Source organism: Anthonomus grandis, chromosome 11 (genome assembly GCF_022605725.1).
Source record: "Anthonomus grandis grandis chromosome 11, icAntGran1.3, whole genome shotgun sequence".
Taxonomy (NCBI): Eukaryota; Metazoa; Arthropoda; class Insecta; order Coleoptera; family Curculionidae; genus Anthonomus; species Anthonomus grandis.
Window position 1 is genome coordinate 24137430 of NC_065556.1, and position 20226 is coordinate 24157655.

Sequence of the window (20226 nt, forward strand, 5' to 3'; positions counted from 1 at the left end):
AAGTTAGTCAAACTATCGTAAATACTAGTAATCTTAGAATATGAATATAGGTGGGAATACTACTAGCTTAACAAACTGATCTGAAAGGTACATAACATCCATGCTGTATCATAAGGCAGTTCTTAATATGCAGATCTGTTTGAACGTAAGATAAAAATCAAATTAAAACCGAAAATAAATTGCCTTTTCTAAAACAATCAGTCAAAAATTAATTTAAGAAGATCTTGATGGTTATCGACCTTGTATAAATAAACGTCGCCACCTGTTTTTTTTATCAAAACATCAGCTCAATAGTGTTAATTACTAACTGTAAATCGACAAGCAGGAAAACGTTAAAAAATTTAATCTTTGATAAAGATTTAATTGTGGCAGTTCATATAAGGTTGCGCCAATAAAAAAATTTATCATTATGCCTAAATGGCACACGTTAAGGCTATAAACGATCCGTTGGTAATACGAAAATTCTGAAAAAACACTTGTTAATCTCAATAAATAAACTAGTAGGCTAATAGTGAAAAGTTACGTCAATCGTTGAGCGCTCGCAAAGTTGGTTCATTGATCTCGGAAGGCCGTTGATCTTAGAAAGAAGAAGAACTATAGGTATTAGGATGGCCAGTAATCTGACGGACGGTGCCGGCACTACGATACTTTGAAGGCACTATCTAACGATTCGCCATGGTCTTTTAACTATAACATTATTCGCAGGGTCGGCATTTAACCTTAGATTGTACAGGGTGATTTGTCACGAAGAATTCAGGGAAGTGGCTTTAGTGAAATTGGTTATTTGACGCTGATTAAGTTGATCTTTAATAACGTTGAGTCTTTTTTTGACATGATACTGATAAGATAGAGCTTGATCAGGAATGAAGCTTGGCTTCTAGTTTGTTACTGATCATTGTCTTACAACTTTTGTTAATTTTCATAATCGCTTTTTTACAAATATCACACCATCATTTGCGTTCACAGTTAGATCACCTTTTGCCATTATTTGCTGTAATTCTACTATTATTTCCCTCCGTTTACTTGCTGATCAGTGCGTTAAAGTCGTTGTTTATTTTAAAAATGTCTCATGATTACAATATGAAACTTGTATGTCCAATTAAACAATTTCATACTTTGAAAACAATAAATTATTTATAAGGTGTCATTATGGCTTAAGGGCTAGGAAAGATACTACACAATCTATCATCAGTTTGGGATGGATTACTTCTCTTCTGTGTCTTGTGAGTTTAGCAAGGCTTTTGACTGTGTGTCGCATAGCCTCCTTCTGAAATGTTATAATTATTCTTACAATAGTAGGCAACTTATTAAATCATATTTAATCAGGGTTGATGGAGTGTTGTCAGTGACGAGAGAAATTAATATTGGTGTGCCCCAGATATCTATCCTGGAACCAATCATTTTCCTAATTAACGTCAATGATTTACCTTTAATGGATAGTGTATCTCAGTATATTTTCTTTGCTCAATCTCTCTGTCTGGCTCTACAATGGCGCCTGTCAGGGTTGGATTTGCTGATGCACGATCGAGTTTTGTTTGCATCAAATAAAAAGTCTTCTACGCCTTATAAGCCTTTTACTTTGACCAATATTACCATTTACTTCTGAAGATAAACCTGCAGGTAAATGGTATTTGGTATTGGTATGTATCTCCGGAACAATTTTTAATGCTGGTTTTTTACTGAATTGCCTATTATTTCATTTGATAATACTGATTTACTAATAACTTCTTCTAAATATTTGCCGATTTGTCTTTGCTCATTCTGAAAAATTAATTTGAAAGAATTTAAAGCAAAGCAGAATTTTATTTTTTATGATTACTGTATTGAGATGTATCTCCAGATCTGGAAATTTTGATCAGATATGGAAATTTTTGAAAATTTTGTAACATCGATTAAGAGAAAAATCAATTTTCTAAAAATAGTTTTAGTAATGCAGTGTTTCTGCTTTTATATATGGCAATGTCTTTGATATTTAGCACACACAATATTTGCTAAGATTGACTATAGTTATCAAAAGTTGACGGGAATGTTGAAATTCAAACACCAGTTAAAGTTTTAAAAATTAAAAACTACATGCATAAGTAAGACGGATCCAAGCTCCCCGAACGAAAAAACCGTAATCAACGTATCTGACGGAATCCTGTCCAATACTGAAAAAAAGGCATTCAACGAAGCCATCATTCCTGGATGTTATTACTTCTATCAGCTTACCTCGTGCTAAAGAGTACAAATTTCACATTAGACCAAGCAGCAAGTTGACGATGGATTAGGAAACTAAATAAGCTATGTCTTTCGGCGCACACAGAACACAAAACAACATGGGTATTTACTGATCTAGTTAAATAACAATATCTTATTTGCTAGATAGGATCATTTGAATTTGCTTAAGTTTGGCAAGTAGCAAATGATATAAATGTCTCTTTTGGTATGACGCATAACGTGATTAAAAAAATGTGTCTTATTACAGGTTTGTAAGCCATAAAGACGAAAGTAGATAAGTCGAGAAGTATGGTCTCATTATATAAATAAAATCTTTGTGTCCTGGCTTTTTTCTGCATATTCATTTGTTGACTGATGATGCATTGGGAAATGAAATAAAATATAAGTAGTGGAACTTCGGAAGTTCTAATTGGCATTCCGTACATTGTCTGGGCTCTTCTTTTTCTGCATATTAAGTTATTGCATTGGTAAATAAAATCAAATTCATTTTGAAATTGGCTATAAAAAAAGTGATCGTTGTCTATTATTTTCTTTGCTGATGTTGAATTACTGATAGTTTCTTCTAATTATTTGCTGTTCAGTCTTTGTTTATTTTGAAAAATTCATTAGTCAATTATAGTTTTCATTAACTCTATCCTTAACCCTCCACCCACCCTACATAACTTACCAGTAAGAAATTGTGTTCAGAAATCATTGTTTTCTAAAATAATACGCATGAACACCAACTGGTTTCGTCGTTAATATCTAATCACAGTTTGTTTATTTAAATTTAATATAATTATATTAATAAATATTTAATACAAAAACAGTGCTATTAGATTGGATATTATGGACAAAAAACGTTGATTTTTCAAAAGAATTTCTTACTGGGAAAATGTGTGGGGTGGGTGGGGGGGGGTAAGAGTTCTATTAATAAAAAACAATGTTTTTGCAGCAAATATATATGCAATATTTAATTTAATAATACTGTTTATTTCAATTTGATACAATATTATATATAAATATTTAATATAAAAACAGCGTTGGTAGATTGAATAATATGGACGAAAATCAGTGATTTTTCAGAAATTTCATCAAATATTTAAGGTCTAGTAATCGAGTTTAAAAACTGGATAAATATTTCTATACCTTTTACAAGTCATTTTTCTATTCACCTTATAATATTTTTATTGATGCAAATTGAAACTGACACTGTTCAAGACCTTTAAAAGCTAAAATTTTTCCATTTTAAGTTAGCTCTCACCAGCTGGATATGGAAATAACATATTCCTCAACTGGAAGAGACGCTTTAACCTGTTCTACACTGTCCAACTGGATAACGATTCTGTTTAAATACACCATCTTACCTGCACTGAAATCTTCTCTATTAAGTAATATAATAAAAAAAACATAATTACAATTTATATGATGTCATGAACGCTTAAGATGGCAAATATTTCTTCATTAAAATAACTAGTGCTATTAACCCATTACGTATGTAAAATATAACAGATTAATGTAACTGGTAAAGAAATGCTGTTCATAATCTAGTTTATACGCATGTAAACTAGTAGAAAACAAGAAGTTCCGCACAAACGTTAGATGACGCAATATTTGAAAAAAAAATGTGTTAGTGGGTCTAAATTAAAACAAAAAAAATCATTTTCAATTCGATCCATTTCCCACATAATGAAATACACGTACAGTGACCGCAAGTTCGTAACCAATTGTAGGAAAATTGCTGATCGACTGTAACTAACTGTGAATCAATCCCGGATAGCCAGTATCTTATTTACTAGATAAGATCATTTGAATTTGTCCAAGTTTGGAAAGTAGTAAATGATATAGACGTCTCTTTTGGTATAATGCATAATATAATTAAGAAAAATTGTTCGTAAGCCATAAAACTGTATAATGGCGATTGACATTCCATACATTGTCTAAACCCTAATTTTTATTTATTGCATTGGTAAATAAAATTAAAAACTGAATAATGAAACATCGTATTACTACGAATTTAAATAGAATTTAGTATCTCCAAATGCGAATTGTTAACGTCATTTACGTAGAACAATGTGTGGTAGCGGTATATGCAAAATATATTGTCTCTCTTACGGTTAGGTATGTTATTATAATTTTGCGGTACTCAGGTTTTGCGTTTTGACATCTGTTGCAATGACTGAACAAAGATGTCCCGCGATCGTTATTAATAAAACCATAACGGGGTCTTAATAAAGAATTCAATCTTTAAGATTTGATTTGTTTTCAATTCTACGAACTGAAAACTATTTGCTTTGAATGAAGTAAGATGTTTATCTATCAATCAATGCGAATAACGTTAATTTGTTTTCTATTATCTTTTTTTAGTTAAGGGGTCCATAGAAGATGCAATATCGTTTTTGATATGGAATTTTGCATCAGACTTTTGCAAAAGATTGTCCAAGAATTAACAAAAACCTCGATTTATTCTAGAAACCTTAAATATGGCAAGCATTTGTTGATAATTTTCAAAGATTGCTAGTCTTTCAATTTTTAAAGAGACTTACGTATTACAAGAACTCTACAAGTTTGTTTAAGTCTTGAATTCAATGTGAAAATAGATTACACGTCTTTCGCACCTAAAGACATCATCAGACCTAATCAATACCTTCTGAAAATCACTCTAAAAAAATACAACGACGTATTTATAATCTTTCTTAAAGTTGCTATTCCTTAAATATGTAATTCTCAGAAGCTGTTCTAATGATGATATCTAAAAAACTATAAATCATGCTGCAATTCCTAATATAAAAAAATGTATTTGAAATGTGACTTTGCCAATAAAAAAATTTATTATTCATAGCCGAATAACTAAAGGCATCTTCTAATCGGTCAGATATTCACACACTTGTCAATTTGTCACCCTTTTTCCGCTTCTAATTACTTAAATGATAAACTACTAGTAAAACTTCGTTATGAACTACCAGATAATCAATCTTCATTAAAGTGTGTTATATTCGTGACCTTTTGAATTCTCTTCTGCTAAAGCGTTTGCTAATATCACCAAATTCGAGAAAACAACATTTATTTAAATTTTAAAAGGAACACAGTACCGCCCAAATCTAGACCCATAAAACCGAGTGATACCATAAAAACCACTCAAAAACTAGCCGTTATCGTAACGACATCAAATGGTACGCACCGTTCTTTTTCTTTATTTATTACACGCGTGAAAATGGGACACATCTTCAAAATTGTTAACCTTTTGTCGTTAAGATGCGAGACAAGTACCGGAGGTACCCACTCGTTGTTATACAACGGGAATATAAATAATAGAGTGACTCTTTGATGGTATAACTCGTCGACCATAAGTACGATATGAATCATAGGAAATTGAATGGCAATGCTTCATGTTTGGAATTTTTCCTCGAAATTAAATAATAAATACAAAGTTGTCGTATCCATTTAAGTTATGCCTTATTTACGCTTTAGACTTTTACGATCATTCGCCGTTTTAGTTTTTATTATAGAACCTACATTATGGTATTTCCTTATTAGTTAAGACCAATCTAATCGAGACATCCACAGAATCATAGAATGCAAATCACACGTTATATATAAAATCCGTTAGGAAAGCGCGTGTGTTTCACACCGGTCGTTAAAATAATAACTTGGTTCATTTAGCAAATCGGCGAGGTTAATTGTAGAACCGTTACCGTTTTAAAAATAAACAAAACTGCTGGAAATATCTACTGCCTTAACTCAAATTACACGATCATTTTCTACGACGTCGACGTAAATGCATGTTAATATCTGTTACAGTTGGAGGAAACAAATTTGCAACAGTTTATGTAATATTAACAATAATGGTATTATTATTGTTCTGTGAAGCCTTGTTGAAGTATTTTGATATTACCGTTTTTATCATTATTTATATTGTTAGAAATAACTGGTTAGGGTGATAAATGCACAACTTAATTGGATGCAACCGATCTTTATTTATTGTTTAATTTAATTTTTAGTTCAAAACCCCATTTATTTTATTTAGAACCTTTCGTTTCAATTAAAATTTGATGAATACATTTTTGAATTTGAAAAAATAGAACTGAACATTTTCAGATTTGCTCTTCTTTGCCTAATAAAATATGTGACAGTGATAATAAAATATATTAATATTTATTTAATTTATGATAAAAAAGTGTTATTTTTTTATTGAATAAAGTTAAAATCAAAAATATCTAATAAACCAATAAACATAAATCCACTGTCTAAAAAAATTAGAATCTTGCTAATAAAATAAAAAATATATAGGCCGTTTTACTTAAAATAATTAATACGTCACCACTTGTATATGAAAAATGCAACGCTGAGTTAGTAAAAATAGAGTTAAAAAATTGAAATTATTTCATCATATAAATTGCTCTAGTTTTCATATTTCTTTATTATTCGTAGTCGAATTTTGGTCAATGAAATTCCATTTACTTCATAAAATATTTTTTAACAAAGTATATATTAGTATTAGTGTTACTTTTCTGTATATTAGTGCTATGGAACAATAACATCAATTATTTTTTGATAATGTTATTTTATCATTATAAGAAAGACCTGTGTCATGTTTGCTTGAGGTTAAAAAATTTAGAAACTGACATAATTGTTGTATAATTTAATTGAATACATAAAAATTAATTATTTATTATTTAATTTTTGGGATTTTTATATTTAGTAGATCTGTTAGTGATAAGTCACAACCCTATAATTTTTTTAAAATAAAACAGGTTACATAAATATGCAAATGTACAAGTACGAATGCATAAACTGTATTAGATTCATGCAACTAAACTATAAAAGAATTGCTATATAATAAAAAAAAGTAATGGGTTTAAGAAAATAAATATTAAAAAATCAACACTAAATTAGGATAAGAATCAAGAATTAATTTAAATCAAAAGAGCAGAAAAAAAATGAGTAAATAAATGTATTCAAACTAAAAACTAAATAAATAAAAACTAAATAACCTAGCCTCCCTCACCGACCATTCACAGATGACTCAAAATAAGTGCCAAATTGTCATGGTGAATGTCACAAGAATCAGCAATAGTGTTAAAGTTTTGACACATAAAGTGAATAGGACTCTGGTACAGAATGTTGGACCTGGCTGTGTCCAAGTTAAAAGCTGGACACCATCTAGATCCTGGGCGTGATATATGAAAGTAAATCCTTTGCAAAAGGGATGGGCAGTCAATTTTATGGTTAAGTAAAATCGCCGTTTGATTGATTCTAATAGGTGAATGTGCTGGTTGTAAATGGGAGACCAAATGAGGGAGCTGTAGTCCAGCCTGGATCTAACAAATGCATAGTAGAGAGTTTTGGCAGTGGCAGTGTTCGAAAAAAGTTTGCAATTTCTAATAATAAAGCCCAGCATGCGAGTAGCTTTAGAAACAGTATCTTCGATGTGAGGGATAAAAGAAAATGTTTGGTCAAAGGTGACTCCAAGATCCTTAAAACAGGTAGACCTTGCCAGAGACTCTCCATTAACTGAGTAATTAAAGACAAAGTAGCTAGCCACATTACACTTGGCAACATTAAGGTTAAGCCGGTTCAAAGTGCACCAATGGTGTACAGTATTGATGTTCTCTTGCAGTTGACCACAATCTGCTATAAAAGCAATCTTATGGAAAAGCTTTAGGTCATCAGCATATGCTAACCGAGAGCAATTGAGGGTGGAGATCAAGTCATTAGCGAAAACGTTAAAAAGAAGGGGGCCCAAGTTAGAGCCCTGAGGAACTCCAGAGGTGGGTGAAAAACAAGCAGATCTAAAGCCTTCGACCACTCGAGGGTCTGTAAGTGCAATAGAGCAGTCCTTAGCTAAAAAACTAGGAATTAGATCTGGGCCAGAGGTCATTTTGCTTTTTAGACACTTGCTCGCCATTATAATGTCGGTAGCCGCGAGCGCGACGACGTCTGTGCAAGTTAAGGGAGGTTCAGAGACGACATGATGATCGCTGGGAAGTGAGTTCGTGTATACACTCCTGAAATAATCTCCAAAAGCGGACACAATGCTGTCAGGTGTATTGTATGATTGGTTAAAAAGCTTCATTGAGTCGGGGATTTCAGACTGATTACGTTGGCTTCGAATAAAAGACCAAAATTCACTCGGATCGGAGGTTATTTTGTTCTCAATACTATGGATGTACATTTTGTAGGCTTGTGCAGTTAGAGCTCTAAATATCTCTAGATGATGATTAGACTTGGAAATCTTAAAATCACGAAATGCTCTTTCCGTTTTATATATATTACGAATTATGTCCCCCGAAAACCAGGGAGGGAAACGTCTTTTACGTTTTACCTTATGAGGAAGATCTGCGTCATATTTACTTGATGTTAAAAAATTGAGAAACTGACAATTAATAAATACCTTAATTAGATACGATTTTTATTTATTTTATTTTTAACTTTTGTATACCTATCAGTTCGTGATAAAGCTATCATTAATTTTTTTTAGAACATTTATTTCATAATCCTATTATTGATTTTTATAATATTATTATTTCATTATTATTAACCAGATCTATTTAAATTAAGTTAAAAACATCGGACACTGACGTGTTATGTTAATAATGCATAACTTAATTGGATACGACAGCTCTTTAGTTTTTATTTTATTTTTAGGCGTTTTATATTTAACAGTCCTATTGTTGATATCTGATAAAAGTATTGATTTTGATAATATTCATTTTTTATTATTAAGAAGGTCCGTATCATATTTTTTTGAAAATGTAAAAACAAATATAACTAATGCATAATTCACACGAGAGCTCTTTAATGATTATTGATATTTAAAGATTTAACAGCAAATAAGAAACTTTATGACTGTCATGGCTTGGCTTCTATGATTGGCAGTTAAATCTTCAGAATTATATCTACTCAATTTTTTTTAAGCAAAATATTAAGTAATCTTTCTAAAAAATTCTAATATATATTTCTAAATATTAAGTAATCTAAAAATCTTTTCCAGTTAAATTACATAAAGAATATTTGTACAATTAAATATACATATAATAATTTTTAACATTATTATAGAAATATGATCCTTGCAATAATAAGTTAGGATAGAATCAATCATTCATTAATAATGCATAACTTAATTGGATGCGAAATTTTTTTTACGTTTAACAGCTCTATTAGATATGTTCTTCTGTGATATTTTTTTTGGGTGTATACTAATGTTCCTGGAGAATCTGAATATCACTTTTACCCTTATGTAATTTTTCTTTAGTAGTTTATTGTTTTTTCCATTAAAATTTTATTAATTTAATTATTTGAGTTTATTTATAAATGAGGTTAAATTAAAGGGAGTTATACACGTAGTATCTGGTCATGCATTTTATGTACAAAATAATGGCTATAGAGAAAAATTTTACGCTGGTGCATACCCTCTGGACACGGGTTCTTTTTTGCACAATATATTAAGGTTTTAATTCATGTATTCATACGTCTTTCAACACCTTATTATTCAAAGAATAGTTAAGCAAACTTTCAGAATTGTATTTTCTCAAATTTTTAACCTTTGGGCCTTTTTTGAATTAAAAAAGAAACTTGTTTTTTCTTTTTTAATTCACTTTTTCGTTTTTTCCCAAAGTTGTTTTTTCTCAATATTCAAGAAATATTTTAAAAAATCTTAATATACATATTCAGTTCAATTATAAAGAGAATATTTATACGAATTATGAAAATTATATCTAATAAGAGCTTGGACTTATGGTCATTCCTTGAAATAAACCACTAAAAAAAATTTGATTGAATTTTCCAAAATGTCCTTATATTTTAATTATACTGTATTTTAAAATAAAAAAAAATCTCAAATATATTTTCAAAAATTCTAAAAATACATAGCCGGTTAAATTATCTACAAAAACCAGCGGAGTTTCTATTGAGAATTTTATAGAATAACTATTAAAAATTGATTTTCTTACTGGTTTTTTCTCTTTAAGCCTAATTGTCTTTACCGTATTGCTTTTATTACCATATTCTCTAGAATATTTATATTTTATTTATTTTTGTGTACCTTCTAACTATTTTCAACACTTTATTTAATGATTTGTTACCATAACTATATTAGTTTCTCCATAGTTTTCGTTAATAATTCACTTATTCCAATATTTTTTATATTACTTTTTCGGTTTTCTTATTTATGTTTTTCTGAATTTTACTTCTTCTAACTCTATCCTTGTATTTCTTAATAATTTTCCTCTTAATAATTTATCCTTGTAATGTCCTTCTGACCCATCTCTTTTTTAATTAATTACATGCATTTTAATTTAATTATTGTTTTTCCCTTTTCATTTTTTTATATATATTTTTTTACTTACCTTCACAGTGAAATCCGTCTCCATGGTAACCAGGGAAGCACGTACAAGAAAAACTACCCAAGGTGTTAGTACAGTGTGCAAACACGTCACAAGGGCGGTATTTGCATTCGTTCTCATCTGGAAAAAACAATTATTAGAAATAATAAATACATATAAAAAAAATTATGGTATATTTATATATACATGTACATCTTTCTTTATTTTTCACCCTTTACAAACGACTGAGACTATAAAAAAAACGAAGAAAGAGATACACATTATTTACGTGGACAATAGTTGGATGCAGTAGAAAATTAATCGTTTACACAGACGTCTGGTTTTGTGTTAAAATCGACAAACGTATATTGCCATCTTCAGGATAACCATAAAAACAGACTTCGGAGTTGTACTTTCTATTAATAGTCCAATGTAAATAAGTCCCAAACTCACATAACAATTTGTAATACTTTGTATGCCCTCTACCATCAATTTTCCAGTAGTGTGCTAACAGTTATTTTTCTATTGCGCTAGCGGTCCGTAAAGAACGCGAGGAACAACCACTCGCATGCTAAGAAAAGCTTTCGTTTTAGCTCAGACTAAAAAAAAACTTAAACTTGCTGGTATGGGTATTATTTGTACAATTACAGTAATGCGGCATGACTTTAAAGAAAAAAAACTACACCCACGTATAATATTTCACACAGCTCTTAACAACGGAGCAGTAGACCATTGCAGGTTGCACAAGTGAAACCTATTGTTTAAACAATCATTACCGGCACTCTAAGTACGGTACTGAAAAAGTACTTTACGGTACCTGATGGATGAGAAATGGCCAACACAATGATTGATGCTTGAATCAAGCAGATCTGAAAGTTAAATTTAGTTTTATCAATGTCGCTTTTAAAATGAATGTCAATTCTAATGGGCTTTAAGTAACTGGTATAGCAAAAATGGTTTCTAATAATTAAAGAGGAATTACCAAATGTACGCCTCTGAAAATTACGATCAGTTATGGCGATTAGCCAGTACCAAAGAGGAAGTGTCCGATACTTTTTTTTTCTCTCTTCTTCGATTGTTCAATCCGTGACGTGACTATATATCGTCAATTCAATATGCAGAGTGTTAGAAATACAATAGCTGTCACTGTATTTTATCTTTTACTGTCCGCAAAGATTAAATGTTCTTTATGTAGCGTAGGTGTCTTTCTTTTAGCTGAGAGTTATTGCTATTCAAAATTGTATTAAGGATCTTGCGGAGGAGAAGAAAAATGTGAATAGTATTGGAATATTTAGCATTAATTATTACCTATAAACCTAACGAAGAGTGCAGATTTATTGTAAAAAGTAACTTTAATTTCGACTTTTCTCTATAGTATATTTTTAACAATTAAGTGCTTTTTCTACAAAATCGATTGCCGTAGGGAGGATAAAGCAAGAAAAATGGGCTGCTACGAGTTCTTCTACAAACAACCCAAAAAAATCTTCTGTATTCCTGTTGTAAATGTACAAGTGCTATTTTTAGTATTAACATCCACAAACATGGCAAACATGAAGAGTACACTTAAAATCACGAAAAACAAATACAAAAACTTGAAACTGCAAAGAAAACTGAAAATGTGAACTACAAAGACCTAATAAATGAATTAAAGGGTAGCATTACAGGCAGAATTAATACACAATCCAAGGTAGTGAAGCCAAGATTAAAAGTACAATAAAAATGTGCAAAGGTCTATGAGAAATAGAGTTAGAACTTAGTTAGAAGAAGTTATTAGAACAGCTAATAAAATGGCCAATAAAATGATTCAAGCTAAAACCTAAAATAAGGTAAACCTATAAGAAATTTAAGGAAGTAATTCCATATGGACAAACTTAGAAGCTGCGAGTAAAAGACAGCTATTCTATTAGGGCAATCTAGTATCAAATACCACTATGGAACAGATGAAAGATCATATTGGGAGGAATAACGTTTAAATAATCTCTTGTGACGAAATTGATTCTAGGGACCCAAACAAAACATCTTTGAGAATTATAGAAGAAAACAATTACTGTCATAGAAATTTTATAAGGCAAGGGAGGAGACAATGGACTTAGTGAATCAGGCATTTCAAAATGATGATATAATATATGTGAGCTTAATATAAGATGTAGACCAGATATAGAAGATGCTGAAATTTATTTTCAAGACTATCGTTTTGTAAGATGTAACTCAAGTTCAAGACAAGCAATGGTGTCATTATTTTCATACAAAACAACTTGACATTTAGTACTATTAGTCAATATGTGGAAGATGAGTATTACTGATAAGAAGGATTGTATCTTTCTCTTAACTAATAGAGTATTGCTATTTTGTTACATAAACTAGAGGAAATCTTTGAACACTATTTTAATTGAGGAACCTGTGTTATATTTGGTGAGTTTATACACAAATACTTAAAAACTTATTGCCAATATATGAAATAGAGCAAAAAGTCAGACTACACAAGAATAATCTTAAATCATTAACTGATAATGTATTAGCAAAAACAGATTCATCACAGATTATAGTATATTATATATCTAAGATAGCTGATCTTGTATGTTGGTGCTTACACCACACACGATCAACATACGATCGTTGGATGAATCAGTTTCTATTGACATAAGTCGAATGAGAATCGATTTTTCTTAAAATATTGATTTTTTATATTAAAATATTTTATATAAATGTTTTAGATAATAATTTTCCCATAATAGAAAAATGAAGCAGAGATATACTTGTGCCTTGGTATAATTGTTTATTACAAACTAACACAAGAGAAAGAGATTCTTTTGACCAAAAATTAATAATGAATAGACAGAGACTATGGTATCACTTATATATTTGCATATATCATTTAATATAAATATAAAAGAGGCTTTACAAAAATTGGATAGTGGTGTGTAGCCTCTGGCCACCCATATTTATTTCTTGTACAAATTTTTAAGCCATTACTTCACGGAGCTACTATTAAAAATGTACCGAAATTCTATCAGTACCGTAAAACGGGGCTACTTTGGTATACGGGGTAACTTTGGCAGACAGGTCGGTATGTTCCGCGGCGCGAAATATGGTGCGAAATTATAGTAGGTTGCCTGGATCGAGGCCCTATAAAAACTACACGGAACAAAATTTAGCGAATGCATTGCAAGCTGTTAGGGAAGGGAGGATGTCACAAGTACGAGCTTCCAAAACATGGAAAATACCTAGAGATACTCTTCAGAATAAGCTGTTTGCGAAACATGAGGGTCGTGTAGGTCACCCCACCATCCTTATCCAACAGGAGGAGAGGCTAATTTAAGAGACCATCAACCAGGTAGCAGATTGGGGTTTTCCCGTTATTGTTAGTGACGCCAGAGAAATCGTGCAAAAATATGTTACAAAACAAGGCAGAAATATTCCTGGATGGCCCAACAATAGACCAGGACCCGACTTTATTGAAAAATTTATTACCAGAAATAATATTAGCATTCGATTGGCATTTAATATTAAGCGTGCACGTGCAGAGTTTTTCGATAACATTAAACCTATTTTGGAGTCCATTTCTGCGAAACAAGTGTTTAACTATGATGAGACTAATTTCACAGACGATCCCGGGGCCAAAAAAGTTTTAGTTCGTAGGGGTACTAAAAGGGTTGAAAGGGTTCAAGAACATTCGCGTTCAGCAATAACTATAATGGTCTGCGGAAGCGCAAATGGAATCCTACTACCACCAATGGTAGTCTATAAAGCCAATAACATTTACGAAAATTGGACTGTTGGTGGCCCTCTAGGGGCAGTTTATGATGTAACAGCAGCAGTAGATGGTTCGATATGAATCTCTTGGAGGTATGGTTTTTTAAACTGTTGCTGCCCCACGTCAAGAAAATTGTAATGGTGAATCAGTTGTTCTTTTAGGTGATAACCTAGCCTCACATTTTTCTCCAACCGAAAATAATATTTATATGGCTCCTTTACCCCCCAATTCAACTCACTTTATGCATCCTTTGGACGTGGCTTTCTTTGCTCCCATGAAAAAGAAATGGAGGGCTATTTTAGACGATTGGAGAAAGACCAGTCGCGTAAAAGGCACTCTGCCTAAAGAACTCTTTCCGAATCTTCTGGATCGCTTGTGGAGATCTCTACAGGAAAGAGTAGAAGACAATTTAAAATCCGGATTTCGTGCCACTGGAATTTGTTCATATGATCCGCAGCAGCCTTTATCCAAATTGCCAAAAACTCCAATTGATGCATCTACGAGTGATATTTTGAATGATAGTTTATTAGAGTTTTTTCAGGAGACACGTGGACAATCAAGCACTAACCCTAAACGAAAGCGGGAACGAAAAATTATTCCCGGCAAAGAAGTTGATTGTGAAGAAACTAAAGAGGAGCAAGACAAGAAAAAACTAATTGAAAATGAAAATAATGACAAAAAGAAGATTGCGGGAAAAGGGAAAAGCAAACATTTTTAAAAAATCGACATTAAAAGATGTCAATCTACCATCATCCTCAAGTACCCACAATGAAGACGAATGCGGAATTTGTGCTGCTTATTGGTCTGGTTATACTGGACCAGACTGGATTCTATGCAATGGTTGTTTTAAATGGATCTGTGGTATTTGTAACGAGGGATTTAAAGAAAAATATTATACCTGTGAGGCATGTGAAGATGCTTAGTATTTCTGTTATTTTGATTAAGTCCTTTCTTTTACTGTGCCAAATATTAGAAAAATATTTTTTGTTAGTTTTAAGTGTTTTGTTTATTTTGTTTAAGAATATAGAAATTTCATTAAAAATATTGAATGTTTTATTTAAAAACTAAAAAAAAGCCTAATTTGGTGTCAAAGTAACCCCAGGATGGGCCTACATTATGTTTATTTACATTTCCGTTTGGGTGCCAATGTAACCCCAAACACAGACTTACTTTGGCACCCATCTTTTTAATTTTTTTTTCGAAAACGGTTTATTGTAAAAACCCTATTTTAAGGCAGGTTATAAGTATGACCCGTATTGTTACTCTTGATTTTTTTCGATTTATATTTATTTTTAAGTTGATTCGATTATAAATGCAGCGCCTAAAATCAAAAAAGCCTCAAAACCTGCACAAAGTAGCCCCGTTTTACGGTATGAATTTATTTAAATTTTCTAAGATCATTTAATTTAAATATAAAATGAGGCTCTAAAAATTTTACAGTGGTTCGTACCCTCTAACTGGGCACAGGTTGTTTCCAGTACAATTTCGCAAGTCTTATCGATCTACTATTGAGCTACTGTGCTATAAGTATACTGGATATATAAAGCTTTATCAGAGAAAAAAATTAGTAAAACTGCATAAATTTTACAGTATTGAAAAAGGTTTATATTTTTATAAAAACTATAGGTACTATATTCAAAATAAAAAATGTATAATGACGCGTGGGTTCTGCCCACCCAGAGGTTGAACTCAGTACAATTTTCACGTTTTTACTCTGTAAATTTGCCAAAGTTAATTTAAGTACAATTTTTATGGACACTAGTATTAAAAATGGATCGAAAATCCTTATACGTGGCCAGAGGCTACGCATCATGAAGGAAATTTCCAAATTGTTTCAATTTAAAAAGAAAGTACAAGATGTACAATTTATTTTTTAATTTTTTTATTACATGTCCCAAGGTTCCAGTATTAAAATGTAATTATTGTGGTATAGGCAGATTTAGGTATATTTTAAAACATTTAAGGCTATAAATATAAAGCTGCTAGAAATGCACACACAAGTCTTTAATAGATATGTGGCAACTAACTGAGGCCATTTTTTGCCTACAATGTATATATAAAAATATAAAATAAAAAATTATATACATTATAGAAGTCAATTTTTGTTGAATATATAAGTTTTCAAAACATTGCAGCTCCTCTCCTATTATCCCAATTTGGATACTATAACAGATGCATAAGGGAGAGTCTCTTCGACCAAAATTAACTTACTTTTTTTTCCTTTTAGTATGTTCTTGCTGACGTCTTGACAATAATAAATCATTATCCAGATAATATCTAGATCTTATTACTGGCTAATTATAATGATAATAATAATAATAATAATAAAAAACACTTTTCTTATGAATTTTGCACATTTAATTTGCAAATAGAAAAAAACTAATTAATATCGAGATGGCAAATCAACACCATCTTTGGCAAACAAAAAGAAGTACCGCTACAATCAATAATTATCCGTTTTGATTATCATCGCATGTAAGGAGATGATTTTCTATAGTTGTTATCGCAGCACGTATTGCTTCCTATATGATTTCAATCTTAACTGGACCCGTGAAGATTTAAAAAGAAAATTATGACAGTACTTAAGTCTTACCTGGAACTTGACAGCTACAGCCCCCATATCCGTCGTTACAATAACATTGACCGTCTAGGCATGCGCCGTTCTGACAATCCGAGCCGTCGTCTTTTCGACAGTCATCTGAAAATTTAAATAATATTTATGAGGTGTCGTTAAACCAACAAAATCATGAGTAATAAATTATGATTTTACGGACATTATCTTCTCCTATTGGTGACATTTTAAATTCATATTCTGCGGCGCCCGTTTCGCCCACCGTTCGGTAAGCTCTGACATTATAAATCGGCCGTTTTACCGGGAATCGCTAGAAAAAAATCGCCTACAAGTGACATTGTACCGAATATGGAAGTAGTACGACCATTTACCAGATATAAACGCAGATTAAAGTGGGAGATTAGATAAGACGAATGGACATTACCCGGCGGTATTGACGCCATTACACCTTCGGTTGCGGGTTGCGGTTACGATCTTATTGGTTAGATTATTTAGTAAGATGAATCTTGGGAAAACCCAATTTATTGGTAATTTAAGAAGAAATTTCAATCAAATTTCACTTGGCTTGCTTAGAATAATAATTAGTAATTAATTTAGGAATGTGGCACTCGACATTACGTCTTGTCCATCTGTTATCAGATAATCTGCAAAGTGTCCTGCCCAATTCTAATGTAGCAATGTGGTACAATGTTCTGTGTGACGTATTACTTCATTTGTCCATATTTCTGAGTTCGCGACCCTTTTATACAACCCTTCTTGTAAGTATTTTTCCAACATTTCCATTGCATTATCTTGCTTTATCATTATCTTATTATTTCCTCTAGAGTTGTTTTGCTCAAGAAATGAAGCCATGTTTTGTTCAAGATCATTTGGTCTAGATCAAATGCGGAGTTAGAAATGGAAGATGACAAGTTTCAGATCAAAGAGCAGCAGTTGAAGCTCAACTATTTCTGAAATAGAATTTCTAAAGACTTCCAAATTTCTGAGAACTCCTAAGGATTAGTTCTCTTCTTCATAAATTAAAACAGTAAAGTATAAAGATTCTTCTCGTTCCTTCTTCGGTACCCCCCGGACCACATATTTATTTTCTGCACATTGTCTTCGTACCAATGTGATTTATATATGAATATATTTAATGGCATTTAACAAGGTCTAGGTCTCTCAGCGAGAGCCAGTCGATGTTCACGAGAAGCGCCTAATCGTGAGCCGCTCTTTTTTCTCATTTTATAGTTTTGCATTTTCAATGTTGCGCCTCGCTCTCGCAGGGGTTTATTCTCTCTTGTTTATTTCTCTCGGCTCTTATTTTTTCGCTTCTATTATTGCGACTCTCTGTTGACCTCTTACTGTATAGGCGAATTGTTTTTAGTGAAAAAGTAAAAAAAATAAATGGTTTCAGTTAACGGAACTGCTTCTGACATAGGCTTCTGGTTCTGTGGGAGTAAACGAGAAGAAAAACTTTGATATGCTGATTAGATCTAATTTGGTTCGTTCAGCGGAGATTGCAGTTGCTGATTATGATTTTTACTCATGGTTAGATTGCGAACAGGATACGGAATTATTGTAGGAATGTAGCTGATTTATAGGACGTTTAATTATTCTTCATTGATATCTGACACCTGGAAAATTATTAAATTATCAACAACCAAAACAGACGTAAAGGTGCATAGTCACGAAATAATTTTGAGATAGGTTGTATTATACCTGTTCATAAATCGTTTAGGGCCCAGTCTAAGAAAATTACATGCATTGGGCAATTGATTTTGTTTGTATACCTTGAGTCTAACAGGGGCTGAGTCAGCAGTTTAATGGCCCTTACTGTTACATGATAAAGCTCCCTTATTAAAATTATATACAGTCTTATTTGTTTTAAACGTACAGGATGATTTGTGATTTTTTTAAAATAAATTAGGTTGGAAAAACTTATTTCAAGTAAACTATTTTGTTGTAAAAATGACAGTTGCAAAGTACGCCATTATGAAAAATAATGTTGACATTTGAAAATGGCGTCAGGGCGAGCTTTACAGCGCATGTGTGTTTGGAAATACCTTAAACAATTCAAAAAAATACCGCCAAACACAAAAAATAGAGAGATAGGTTCTATACCCTAATTATAGTGATACTATAGTCATTTTCATATACAATACATATCAAAAAGGCTCTGGGGTCCTTTATATTATAAATCTTTAGAAATTATAGGTACCTCGGCAACGTCGTAATATTGCATAATTCTAGTGATCATATTATTCTAATAAACATTGAATATGTTAACAATGTCAATGTCTGATACTGAGTACTCAGGTAGAAAGATGACAATGTCTTCCAGGACTCCTGACAAAACTAAATCATAATCATATTCTTAGAAAAAATATTCTAGTTGAGGGATATAAGTATAAGTCTTCTGTATAAAGAGAAGAGTAGATTTTCTTCAGTTATGACAGATGACAAGTAGTGAGAAATGGGAGATTCGTCTAGTGATTCATGTACTGTCAAAAATAAATGAAGAGGATCACAAAAGTGCAAAAAAATCATTTGGTATAGCGAAAATTATATGCTTTCGATAAGATAAAATAAACATACAAAAAAGTAGGGTTAGATTTGCCAAAATGGATCCTTTTTTCCTTATTCAAATTAAGAATTTTTTTTTTTAATGTCAGCTATGATACATGGTATATTAATTAATATATACAGGGATGGTCGAATATTTTATCGCAGTAAATTTGCTTTAAAATCAATTAAAAATTTATAAAAGCTTTCCAGAAATTTTTCCTTTTTCTCTAATAGCCTAGTGGTATTGAAAACAAACTTTGTTCTTCATACAACAAAGTTCTTAAGTAGATTAATTTGTAAGCTTATACATTGACGAATTTGGACTAATTCATAAATTTTACTTAGTGTTTTAACAGGCGTGTATAACTGTTAATTTTTTTATATATAATTTGTGATTTTTTTGCTATAATCTCTTTCTATTATATAGTACTACATTTTGTGACTATTTGTTACTTCATTTCTAAAACCCAGACCTATGTATCTAGTAGAAAATGTATGGGTCTTTCAGAAATTATAGTACGCAAATAGAAAAAGTGATAAACAGAGGACTAAAAAAAAATTCCAATTTAACACTTTTCTAATCAGTCTGCTGTAGTTGCCGAAAGAACTGCGCATTTCCCACTAATTTTAAGCACACGATATAGTAGGGCGAAATTCAAATTTGGCGCCATAGCCGAATTTTAAATGTCCCGCTATTATGACATCATAAAACCATTTTCGTTTTCGGTTAGTACTAATCCTTGACATTCAGAGGGCGCAACAATCAGTCGACGGTCATGCAAGTTTCCTATCTAAGCATTATTAATCTATGGTGGTATTGCTGATACCTT

General features: G+C 31.5%; 1 protein-coding gene across 3 annotated transcripts in view; it reads right to left on the reverse strand.

Annotated features, from left to right (window-relative positions):
• LOC126742219 (uncharacterized) overlaps positions 1-20226 on the reverse strand; it is a 256857-nt gene that overhangs the window by 132369 nt on the left and 104262 nt on the right. For all 3 annotated transcript variants that reach the window (XM_050448830.1, XM_050448829.1, XM_050448827.1), the window contains exons 4-5: positions 16871-16975; positions 10548-10664 (exon numbers count right to left, since the gene is read on the reverse strand). In XM_050448830.1, coding sequence (XP_050304787.1) covers positions 10548-10664; positions 16871-16975 — 222 coding nt within the window. The remainder of the gene's footprint in view (positions 1-10547; positions 10665-16870; positions 16976-20226) is intronic.